Below are 13,111 nucleotides of genomic sequence, written 5' to 3' on the forward strand. Positions count from 1 at the left end.
GTATTGAAAACATGTGCGCTACTGAGAGGGCTATTACTATCGTTGTTGCCCGGGGGAGATCGCTGATTGCCCGGCGGGAATTGCCCCGTGTTTCCCCAGGAGAACCCCGAGGCCATGTGGCGCTCGTTACCGCCGATTACCGCTCGAAAACGATTCGCCAAAGTTTTCTCTCTTCGGGGAACGAAATCGGTACGCGGCATGCCGACATCCGTGCGTCATATTCGGAGCAGGCGTTTACCAGACTCGTCCTCCTCGGCGATCACGGTCGCGCGATGCCGCTCCAGCTGTCTGCCGAGCTCGGCGATGACGGAATGCAATTCGGTGAGTCGCTCCTCGTGCCGCGCCGCTTGCTGTTCCGCTCGTTGCTCGGCGCGGGCCGCCTGCACTTCCGCTCGCATCAGCGCGGCCTCGGCCGTCTCGCGCGCGCGAGTAGCCGCCACCAGCCGCGAATTCAGCTCGGCCACCTCGGATCGCAGGGTGGAGAGCGCGGCCGCGTGCAGCTGTAAGAAAGATTAATTTTTTTATTCGCATAAATCTTCTTCAAAGTCGAGCTCTCCGATGATTTCAGCATTATATAAAAGACATTATATAAAAGTCATTATATGGAAAAAAACAGATAAAATTCGAGCGCTGAAAAACTTCCAAGTTTATATATAGAACTGTGAGAATTGTAATTTTTTTTCTTTAAATGTAAATTATCGCAGAGATACAAAGTTGCGGCGCAATATCGAAGATGCGCAATATCCGCGCATCAAATAAATCAGCTAATTCTGCTTATTAATTTACATTCAATGACGCAACCTGACTGATTAACATTGTGAAACGAGCAGGAACGTTCTGAAGAAGATTAGACAAATCATCAAAGCGCATCAAAACACTTTGCGTGTTTGTTTCCTCGTCTCGCGGACAATCGCAATTTCTCATGTTCGTGCGGAAAATGCATACATCTAGGGTGTCCTTCTCATGAGCAGTCACCCATATCGGACATTATATGTTAATGGCGACGGTTATAACGATATCAGTCACGTAATTGATGGAGAAGAAGCGGGAGGCAAGTCACGGAGTATAAAAAGACGTTTGAACGCGGCACGACACAAACATTCGTTTCGGAAATATCGACGCGATATTGACTGTGCGAGTGATCTTGACTTTGTGCGCTCAGGTAATGTCGAATCGCTTGGCGAATCTAGAAAAATATCGCGATTATCATTAGTAGAAGATCGAAGCTTGCGTAAATTTTTCATTTTAAGCGATCGTTGATTTTCTCATTTAACGCTGCTCATCAAATTTTCAATTTAATAATGCAAATCAATTTTTTATGCTGTCACACAGGCAACAACTCAATCGAGGATGAAGCTGATTATCGTTCTGGCAGTGATCAGCATTGTACTTTCGGCGACAGTTATGGCGGCCGATGACGGCGTTGACGACTACATTCGTCTGCCGGGGAAAACTTGCGAGGATGCACCGGCATGTCCCGACGAAAGACCCTGCGTGATGGAGCCACCTCGATGCAACGTCGGTACCTGCGGCACAGATCCAGTACCAACTTGCGGAAAGAAAGAACTCTGAATGTACGAATGTAAAGAAAGGTTTTTATCCGTTTTAAATCTTGACACTCCTTTCCGCATTGCAATAAAAGTTTGATTTCACCAAGAAGAGAATTTGCGCGTTCATTACGCATTCACGTGTACACGTCATACACATACAGACACGTAAATCCGCGGTAATCAAACATTTCGCGAAAAAACGGAATTTTACGGAAGCTTTACGTAAGACTGGAAAATGTTTGACGTAACCGTGTTTCGACGAAGGTTCGCAATTTTCGGTCTTTCATTCACAAAGGATCCTTGTTCGGTTAAGGTCAGGGCTATGTGTGTGTTCGTGTCGACTCAACGCAAACAGGGGGACACGACGGCCCGAGTGTAATTCAAACAAAAAGCAATCAAGGATTCAATTACAAGGCCGCACGGCCGACCGGCCGGCCGACGGTTCGCAGTTTCATCGGCGAGTAAGGTCACGAGCGAGAGATTCGATTACCAAACTCGCCTTCGGACACATCCACTGTCCGCACGGACAAATTTGCATTTGCCTCAGATAGTTTCCGTATTTTTCGGCATAGCGTCAAAGTTATAACGAAGACACTAAGCGCATAATTATATGCAGTAATTAGTTCTGGGCTTCCGCAGTGAATTCGACGATTAACTAAAATTATAAATTTCATAAAAATTAACTCAATCAATCTTAGCGTGATTATTTCCGGCTTCGGTTTACTTTAACCAACAGCTAAAACTTTGACAGAATTGCTGACATAAAGAATTAAATATTGTCATCAAAGAAAAAAAAAAAAAACTTTTCCATGACGACATCTAATTATTTGGCAATTTTGTCGACAAGTGGAAATAATCATCTTTAATGTACTTGATAATTTCTGGCTAAATGTAAAGCATGATAAAATAGTACACATTGCGCAACGTTATCGGCAAGTGTGTTATCGCTGTCCGGTCGAATTAAGCTCGATAACACGCGGAATATTCCTTCGCCAAGTAACTTTTTGCATTGTTGTAAAAAGAACGAGCGCAAGAGCGCCAAGTCGCCAGAGCAGAAGGCAACGAAGATCCACATACCATTAACCTACATCGAAGTCGCTGGCATACAAACAACGGTGTCTTGCAGAGCGTAGGTGAGATACGCGGAAAAAGAGTGAAGTAGAACGAGCAGAAAAATGGAAGGCGCTAGATATTTCACGGCCCAGCGAGCCGAATGAGCGATATCTTCTTCGCTGATAAGACGTAAGCTTTAAAGTACTTCTAACACGAAGTGTCGTGTGCTTTCGTAGCGAAATACTCTCTGCGCTCTTTTGATAAGAAAAACGGTGAGTCCAAAAAAGTTGAATAATAAATTATATAAATTAATATTGAATAAGCATAAAAAAGACACAAATGAAGAATATTAATAACATTAACATAAATTATGTCAAAATTAATCGGTTGAATCAAATGTTTGAATTCTGCTACATAATATTAAAAATCATTTTTATAAAAGTTACGCCTTTTCCGCAAAAAAAAGGTGACAATAATTTTCTCGGTTTTAATTGTCATAAAAATTCATCTAAAAAAGGTAAGAAATTATAAAAGTTGGTCATCATAAATCGTAAGACTTTTTTTCTCTATTTGCGACTCTTCAAATTTAAAAGCTTAATCTTCACAGGCTGCGATAATTTATCACAGAATTATTTTCTCAATTAGTTGAACTTTCGAAAAATGAATAATTGTGTTAGTTACCTAAGAAAATAATACAATACCAATGTCTTTGCATTAATTTTTAAAAGTGTAAAGTTTTCAGGAAATATTAAATTCGACAAATATCGATCTTCGAAGAATCTCGCGGAACTCGTGATTTGCTAATACGTAAAACGCTGACGGATGTGCGCGCGCTCTCTCATTATGATTGACGTGCAATTTATCGAGTAAAAGTTCTTTTGTGTTTTCGTTTGTATGACTGACGGTGGCGACGCGGTGATTTATCATCGTGTCCGCGTGTGCGAGCGTGGCTGCAAAACTGCGAAAGCCTCGAAAGAGCAGTGCCTGGCCGCCGTATCGAGTCGTCGACAGGTTTTCCTGACGACGCGCACACCAGACGACGTCATATCGCAAATGTGAGTGGAAAAAGTCGGCTTCGCGCGGACGCGGCCGGCGATAAATCAGTCCCGTGCGTCGCCGCGATAAATATAATATAAGAAGCGATACATCTTGAAAATAAAATGAATCTTAAGGAAGGTTTTCTTCTCTCTTTCGAAACAACGAAAACCTCTCTATCTTCGTAAACTTGATGCGTCGTAAATATTAATAAATATCGACCTTTCATAACACCGAAGATGGTCTGATGATAGGCAACGAAGTGTTGGCAACTAATTATTGTAATATACTTTTTGGCAGCAATACCCAGCTATTTAATCAGAGCCTTGCTTAATCCTATTAGTTAGTTAGTTAATTTTATTTCAGCTTGCACACACGCGCGCGCGTACACAATCATGAATTGTTTTAATCTTCTTAATTTTAATATAATCGCAAGTTTGAAGCGTCATACGTTAAAATACGAATCCGCTTCCGGTGTACGCTCTTTGCTACCGTTCTCTCACCCAGATCGCGGCTTTTCAATCCCCGGACAGCTGAGGAACTTACTGCATTTTGCTTGTTATCGGCCTCGACCTGTATGGGCACGGTTTTATCGGAGCGGTGATCACCGGGGCAGCAGAGCCACGACCTAGACCTTGCGAGCCCTCCGGGCTCTTCCTCCTCGTCCTCGGCGACCTCCTCGTCCTCCGTGGTCGCGCAGTGAACGTAGACGAGGTCGTCGCGGCACGGCGGCGGCTCGAGCACGGCCTCCTTGGCGGCCAAGGCTGACACGTGACCGGAAAACATCTGCACCGGATAGCGCGGTGATTGTTGTTGGAACTGGTGGTGGTGGTGGTGCTGGTGCTGCTGCTGCTGCTGCTGCAGCTGCACGTGCTGCCGGTGCAGGTGATCCACGTAGTAGCGCGGCTCCGCCGAGCCATTGTTTACGGCTACCGCGAAACCCGCCACGTTGAATTCCGAGAGCTGCGGTGCTGGCTGCTTCTGACCCAGAACGCTCCTCAGGAAGGCATCTTCCGCCGTTCCGCGCGATGTAATCTCAATCGATGGCGATTGAGACCGTCACGGATCGCCGCTCGCCGATCGTCCGGCCGAACGATCCAAGATGCCGCGTGTTTTGCGCGTTGCCGCCCCTCTCACGATCGCTCCTTCCTCTTCCTCCTCGCGGATTTTCGTTTAATTTATTTTCAATCTTATTCCTTTCCGCCTAGCCCACCCATCTGAGAAGACCGGTCGCGCGGCGGCGGCGGATGTTGCGGTAATCCCCGTGCGCGCGGACGGCGCTGGCCTCCCGAACTCGCGATCGAATTATAGCGGGATCCGCCGGTCGGCTGGATACACGCAAGGAGGAAATGATCAATTAATATTTAATGAATGCTTTGTTTATCCGAGGATGAAGCCGGGATTGATGAGGCGTGAGGCGGCGCTGCTTCATGGAATTAATGCGAGTTAATGTGACAGGTGCGATTGATGCAGACGTTTGATCCAAGTATAACACGATATTCGCACTGTATGTCTGGTCTTATATTGCCAATGTATGTGCATGAATAAAATATTTTTCGACAGAGTAAGAGAGAGAGAGAAATTGATGAATAAAGCGATAGTGGGCTCGTTCGCCGCACGAAAGTACCGCAATTTGCGAACAGCATTTGACAGAGAGATACATTACGCGGTATCATACCAGACATTACAATCGATGCTAACGTTTCGCACACGGTATTGATCGATTTCTATTTTGGACTTGGACTACATATATTTTTCGTATTCGCTCGCTCCTAGCTTCACTGCGGTTTTGCGCATGGTCTAACGATGTTATCCGGCATTTGCGCGTCCAAATCGATAATTGCTTCCGAAATATAATACAAATTTCATCAAATGGATGAATAATTGCCGACTCACTTTTCGCCGAGGAAATCAAACTAAATTTTTGATCGGCTGAAAACGTATATTCTTACGGATATATCGGTGCCTGTTATCGAATTAGCGGAGAATATTCGAGCGTAACGCTATTTATACCCTTTAAAGTTTAATAACCTCGCGATGTCATTCGTTAATTAACTGATTCCGCAAAATCGGAAAATGATATTTCAGAGAGATTAGGTTATTTTTGCGGATAAAAATTTTCCTCGCAAACCGTCAAGCGTCATCCGACGCAAACACTAAAATATTCAACCTTTTTAAAACATTCTGTATGTCGCAGTTCGTGCCTTTAAAGTTTAAATACGATTTATCTACCGTGAATGCATTTCCGCAATATTAAACGCGCGTGAGCCGCGCGACGATCGATGCGAACTCTTTCGCAAGCCCTTTTTCATTTACAAGACTTCGCCTGGACGTGACTGGTTTATGTTACATTCTTACGCGATACCGGGCCAACGGGAACACACACACACACACACTCACACACATACACGCACACACACACATACACGCACACACACACTTCTCTCGTATGTTGAAAGAACTCGCGAAGAAAACTTCTGAAAACAATCCCTCCCCCCCTTGTTCCGGGGCAACCTAATTTCGTTTGTAACGTTGTTGTTTTCGCGGACGTACTACCTCAAGACGAATAACAGTCGTCGAGTGGCGAGGCGCGCATAAATCTTACGGGCGCAAACATATTTGCATATTGCGCGTGTTACAACGTCGGCATAAATTCCGCCCGCGGCGGCGCGGAATAGATCGCGCGCGGTGCTGGATCAAGCGCTCGATAAAGCCGGCTAAATAACGAGTGCGCTCGGTTAACGACGGCCGCGGCTCAAAGTAGATACGGAAGCTCCGCCCTTAATCCATGTTGCAAGAAACGTCGAGACCATCGCGGATTCCATTAACGCTTTTTCACGCTTTCAGACGAAGTTAACGACGCTGCCTCTAAATAACACCTTGTTACGATAGATTTTTTGCAAAAAAACAACAACCGCGTAGCTCTTTTTCTGAATAAATATTCCGAGACCTGTTGAATTTGAAAAATTCCGAAAAATAAAACTCGAGCTCGGAAAGGGCGTTGCTGTGTGCTTTTTTTTCAAAAATTCCAGGAAAAAATGACAATTTGATAAATCGTCTGCTGCCCACGGTGATCATTTGTCCTCGCGACGCCCACGAGGAATCACGAGCATTGCGCGTGAATCGAATTTGCATCGGCCTTAAGCAGCTGCTAGGATTTCTCCTTGGTCTACATGGCCTTTAATTACTATTGAAATATTCAAGCCCACGTTGGTGGAAACCGCACCGTGTGTGCAACGTCTCGAAAATACGAGCGCCTTTCCGATCGATAATTCAACGCATCCTGACTTCTGTCTCATTAAATAGGATAACTTTTCTGACAAAAGCATGAGCATTTTTCATTAAAAACGAGAGAGAGAGAGAGAGAGAGAGAGAGAGAGAGAGAGAAAGAGACGCACCGGTTGGTTTGCGATTGCGTACAGGAATACAGGATAATTGCGTGATCGCAAAAAGGCATTCGTCTAACGATGTAGGCGCTGGGAGACAATTTTCTAGTGAATACCGAGGAATCTCCCGAGGAAATAGAGAAAAAGGAGAAGAGGGCAAGAGAAAGAAGGACGTGCGCAGATGATACGTGTCCTCAGCAGACACGTTCCCATCGTAACTCAAGCGGCGGTTAGCGAAAATAAAAATCATCACCGCGCTGCGTGATGAAATTCCGGAATTCCGTAGCGCGTAACGAGTCGGCGGAGTCGTCGCGCGCTTATCGGCCGTAAAGCTCCGTTAATTAAACGAGTTAATTACTCAGGGCGACACGCCGAGGAAACCGCGAGTGAATTTAGGGAGAACAAATCAACTACCGGCGGACAGCGCTTAATTGCGGTGAAGAAATTAAATATATGGAAAGAACTGATGAAAGCACAAAAGAGGATGCTCACGCGTTCTGTCAGTCTTGGAAATTTTCTGGCTCTTTACTTTACATAAAATTTTACAGACTTCACGACAAAGGCGCGGCGAAGATAAAAACGTTTGAGCACTCGCGCCGGAAAGAATCGAGGGCGAGGCGTAACGAAACGCGCGTAATCGCCGCGTGATTCACGCACATGGATCGCAGGTCGTGTTAAAGGTCGTACAAAGGGGTGCGTGTTGTCTGAGTAATTAGTACATATGTGTGACATTACGCACGCGCCACGGAGAATATATATGCCGATGAATTCACGCGTGCGGATTGTCGCGGGACAACGATTTTGCTGCGCGGCAGCTGTGTAGTTCTCAGTAATTAAATACCGGTACGGTATGTCGTGCGTATGTCGTGTGCGTGCGCGCGCGCTCATCATTCGGCCCGTGGCGACGCAATGTTTATTAATGTCGCAAAAAGCGCACAATTAAGAAGGGATGTATGCACTTGTGCGAACGCAGCTCGGAAAATAATTTCCACGTTGCAAATCCGCGCGAACGCCTGATTAACACACGGCGCACGATTTATCTGATCGCCGCGAATTTAAACACTCGCTCGCGATTTCCACGCGAAAAGACGCGAGCTATTCTTTTTCCTTTTGCCGACGCACGCGCGGACGAAATTATCGCGAGGCCGAGTGCAATCAATTTAAATATGCATTTTCATTACAGTTCTAACGTGGTTGAACTACTCTTCGATTAATTATGTTAATTTGCTTCTTATATTGTGCGTTGCGGTTTTTTGGTTTCTGTAATACTGATGAAGGCCTGATGACAGGCTGAAACGTTTGTTTTTAATGTAAATGGTTATAAACTAATACACGATAACTTCGCACGAATATCCGGCTGTTGGCTCTTTACGCTCCTTTAGAATATTATTGATTTTAACAATCACCAGAGCCTGATACATCCATAATTTTTAAATATGCAAGCTTGCCGCGCGAGCGTACGCGCAGCGGTTATTGCATCGCTCAAGTGGCTCTTTTCTCGAACGAGAACCGAGACAAGTGCCTTTCTTTAATTGTGCCACGCTTGCGTAATCCCGCGAGAAGCCTCTTTTCCAAATGGGACACGAACTGCAAAAAGCTCATCAAAGAGTTAAAAAGGAGGGTTTCTCTTCTCGAGCATTTCATTGGATCACTCAATTTCCGTTTCTCCCGTAGCGCACCTTCCTAACTTTTTTTCAAAGGGAAAAAGAAGGAAAAAGCGCACGTGTACACGGACGGCGAAAGAGGGAAAGAGAGAGAGAGAGAGAGTTCTTTTTTTTTCTCGCAGATAAGGAACGCGGAAGAACGACGCCTCGCGAGAAAACTAGTTTGTTAAACTCGTTACCGATCCTGAAGTCGCCCGCCTGGCTAACGTTCGGTTACTTTCCCAACTTCCGAAGTAATGAAGGGACGCTTTACACGTCGGGCAAAAAACTCCGCATTACCATAACCGCGTAAAACGCGCCTTTACGGCTGATTATTAATGGCACGTGCGATCAATTCAACCGCAGCGAGAGCGCAATCGTATTCGTATGCCGCGCGATTGCAAGGCCATAACGTTCAGGATTCGTGGAACACATCACGCACGCGTTTCGACGAAAACAATTTGAAGAATTGCAGCGACGAAGATTGCGACATAATTGATTGCGACTTTATTACAGAAATGTTGGAAGGACGAGCTTAAGATACGATTTCCGAAGCGTTCGCTCGACGCTTCCGCATGTCCGTAAGACATATATATTTTTCTTTTCCAAATTGGATTTCTAATCAATTACGGCGATTCTTCATCGTCGTAATGGAATTTCTAATCAAAGTGCGATGTGTCATTGGCGTAACAGTGATACGCGCGACAAGTAATTTATTATCCGATTGCGATTGGATGCAGGATCGGCGATGCGTAACCGTAGGTTCGAGTCATTATTGCACGTAAGAGAGACGGCCTATCGCGATAGATCGCTCATCGCGGGCGTAAATGTGTCACCGCATGCATTGCCCGGCAACGTGCGGTAAAAACAGAATGCGAGTCGCGTTATCTGTGATAATCTAACGATCTATGCGCCCAATGCATGTGCACAGACGTCAAATTGCGGTTTTATCGCTCCCGCGACCGGCAAGATTGCTTAAGAAATTCATCGCTGCGGATTTTAATTGACCCCAATATGTATTATTCAAAATAATAGTGTGCAAGTTTTCTTCGCTCAAGAAATAAAGACTTCGTTTATCGCGGTATTCATCTTTTGCCGAGAAACAATAGATGATGTCGGAAATTATTTTGACTAAAAATATTGTACTATTTATAAAATATTACATTGAATATTACGTTGAATTGGAAATTCTTTCCAATTCAACGTTGCTTCCTTAAAATAGATTCAACAGATTCACAGCGATATTTAATTTCACAATAAAATATGACGTATGGTTTTCTAATAACAGAAAAAGTTACAAGAGCCAAAGCGTGGGTGCGAAAGATATTACAAGTTCGGTGCAGAATAATAAATTGAAATTCATAACGATCTGGCAAATTGTGCACCACGCGTATACATACATCCCGTTGCGTTCGTTCGAATTTATTTTTCACAAATTTGATTAAACGCGTTTTAAACGCCGACAAATTTCTGTTCGCGCGGAAACGTATTTGGAAGCGATTACCGCATCCGAGAGACGGATGCGCGTCCCGAGAGTGCGTCCTGATCGATGCCGGAATAATGACGGAAAGGAAGCTTTCGGGAGTTTCGTGCACAGACAGTTTCTCCTAGTAGTCGAGACTCTATTCTAGTCGGACCGCGCCGAGCGGCGCCGCAAGCTCGGCGGCGCGCATATATCGGGTGGCGCACGGATTTAATGGAAGTTAAATGAATCGCATTGTTTTGCCGAGCTTACAAGTCGCTCTTTGGCGGCGCGCCAATCCGCGAGCTGCACGCCGAAAGGGTGGAAAATGTGCGCGATACGGAAAAACGAAAAAGCGAACGATGCATTAGCCGAGTCTATTTTCAATGGCGTACCTGCAGAGCGTAGCCGTTTTGCCGCTACTAGCCAATCTAAATTATGCTACAAAGAACGAAGGATGGCCATTAACGCGTCACTTACGTGCCGTAAAAAGAATAATGCTCGAACGAATATATCGCTTTCGACGTCGCGTCACGCGAAAGTTTGCGCACGCAAGAAATATATTATGATCTTTGTTTAAAGTGGCACACTCTTGCGAATCGCTCTTTACACACACACACACACACTAGCGTTTCATTCAACAGCGCCGGTGCTCGATTGTTCAATAATTTCAATCCAAAGATGCGAGCGATCTGACGACGGCGACGCGGCGTAACGGCCGGTGTAATTACTTAACGCAAATTGTCGCCCGTTAATGCAAAGTCAGCGGGCGCTGAGTAACGTTCGCGTTTCATTAGCCGCCGCTGCCATTAATCGTGATTTCCCTATCACCTAATTAAACGAGCAAACTTACGCACGTGACTACTCGACTCAACGATACCGCCATGAGGCACCACCCCGGTCGGCCTCCTGCTCGACTATCCGGCTGCTCGTAAATCTCACGAACGCAGTGGGGCACACTGAAAGGGTTGCGATTACGTTGCGGGATTATAGTCGTCGTAAAAATCCCTAACACGCGCTCTCGCGACGATGTGTAATTTTCGTTTTAACCAGAATTTCTTAGCGGAGAAGCGAAAGGTGCGTAGAAAAAGGGAATTGATCCTGAATTATTGGATTGATCAAAGTTCCTTCGAATATTTTACAAGATCAGTCCAATATATTTCAGGATTAATTCCTTTTTTTTTTAATGTATCGTTCGCTTCTCCGCTAAGAATCACTAGTCGAACAGAAAAGAACAGAGAAAATCCCTTCGGATTTTTGCCTTTCATTCAAAAATCCCAAAGGACTTTCCAATCAGCTCGATATGTCGCAAAGTTGCATGACAAGGCAACGGATGTGAATGAGTGAATCGGAGTCGGCAAGGAAAGCCGATAGCTTTGCAGAAGTATGATTACAAGAACGTGTCGGCGGAAGGGAGCTTACGCGGGGTCGATTACAGAAGAGAAGTGCAGGCCGTACGTAAGTGTCTATACCGGAATATGGAGGGAGAATGACAATGTCGCTACACTGCGGTACGATTCGCGTTAGCACCGTAATTGCTTTCGCATCGATTGTTCTTACGAGGTCAATCTACGTCCTGGAATGAAACTGTGCTACAATCGCCGCGAGTCAGAATCTCGCATCGATAAAAAGTCTTCAGATCGGAGCTTGCGAACAGCGTTGAACCGCGTATATACTTGGATCGCCGTCTCTCGCCGCGAGTTATGCGAGTCGAGAAGCTAATTTTACAAGTGGACGGCCTTACGGGATCTCTTTTACTCCCTGCGAGCGAACGGGAATTTATCGCACGGTCAGTAATAATCACTGTCGGCGCGGCGATTTCACGAGCGTATCGAGAGAGAAAGAGTCGCGCGTCGACGTGCAACGGCGAGCAAACACCAAGACGTTCAGTGACAGACTGAATCGGACTACCGAACCACCGTTCGGTTCTCCTACACCCTGAAGAGGTGTTCGAGGAGGCGCCGGCCGAGGGCGACCGAGAGCCACCGAGAGCTGCCGATCCGGCTCGTTGCACCGAAAGTTCCGCGGCTGCAGTTATCTATCCCTGCACCCGCGCCGCTCGCGGTGCATGATACCGTGCCGTTGCGGGTGGCACGGTAATGCAGTTGCCGCAAGTTTCACGGAGAGGGAGGATAATAAAGCCCACTGACCCGTCCGTTAGCACAGTGAACATCGTGAGTTTCGATTAATTTTCTAAAAATCCAACTAAAATCAGACGCGATAAGCAAAAGCGATCTTCAACATGGCCTCTCCATTGGCGATATGTGTACGAAAGTTTAATATAAAAAATTACCATGCACGCCAGTAGCCGCGGATCATGATAGAATTATAAAAATTTTTACTATGTTTTTTTACACAATAGCCATAGTGTTTAAACTTATAATTCCTCTTATGATCCGCGGCTCTACTGCCGTATCATAGTAATTTTTTGTATAGAATTTTCTCCGTGTACTTTTTTAAATACAGCTGGCTGCATTTTATTTCAATAAAATGTTATTTATATCAAGAGTATGCAAAAGTTTCCATTCCAAGATTTAAACTAATCCGAATTAATTTTGACGCAAATAAGTTAATATTAAATATTTCGTCTTTATTTTAATGCTATCAAATAAGACAAATGTAATAATTAACTATTATTATGTAAGAAATTTTATCAAAATAAAAACAACATAGTTATAGAATTATAATTATGTATTGCTCAATTATGCGTAGGATTGCGTAGGATTGCGTAGGATTGCGTAGGATGCGTCATAAAACACTATGCGCAGTCTACTTTAAGAAAGAACCGCAAAGGATTAATTTTCTTTAATAATATCTTGTAAGTGATACAATATTTTTAGTTAAAATACTTTTTCCGGCATTATTTACTACTTTTTGCCACTTTTTACGCAAAAGATGAATAAAAGTCTTCCTTTTTTGAAGCGATCTATCTGAGCGACGAAAGCTTGCATATTTTAATAAATTAATTAAATTTGAAGCCTT

At 44.7% G+C, this 13,111-nt stretch overlaps 1 protein-coding gene across 3 annotated transcripts in view; it reads right to left on the bottom strand.

Annotated features, from left to right (window-relative positions):
- LOC105679773 (colorectal mutant cancer protein) overlaps positions 1 to 13,111 on the bottom strand; it is a 33,601-nt gene that overhangs the window by 4,119 nt on the left and 16,371 nt on the right. For 2 of the 3 annotated variants that reach the window (XM_012380020.2, XM_012380019.2), the window contains exon 5: positions 239 to 500. In XM_012380020.2, the coding sequence (XP_012235443.1) occupies positions 239 to 500 (262 nt within the window). Of the gene's footprint in view, positions 1 to 238; positions 501 to 4,184; positions 4,808 to 13,111 lie in introns of those variants that run through there. The other variant, XM_067361156.1, reaches the window with a different exon arrangement.

This window comes from Linepithema humile, chromosome 1 (genome assembly GCF_040581485.1).
Source record: "Linepithema humile isolate Giens D197 chromosome 1, Lhum_UNIL_v1.0, whole genome shotgun sequence".
NCBI lineage: Eukaryota > Metazoa > Arthropoda > Insecta > Hymenoptera > Formicidae > Linepithema > Linepithema humile.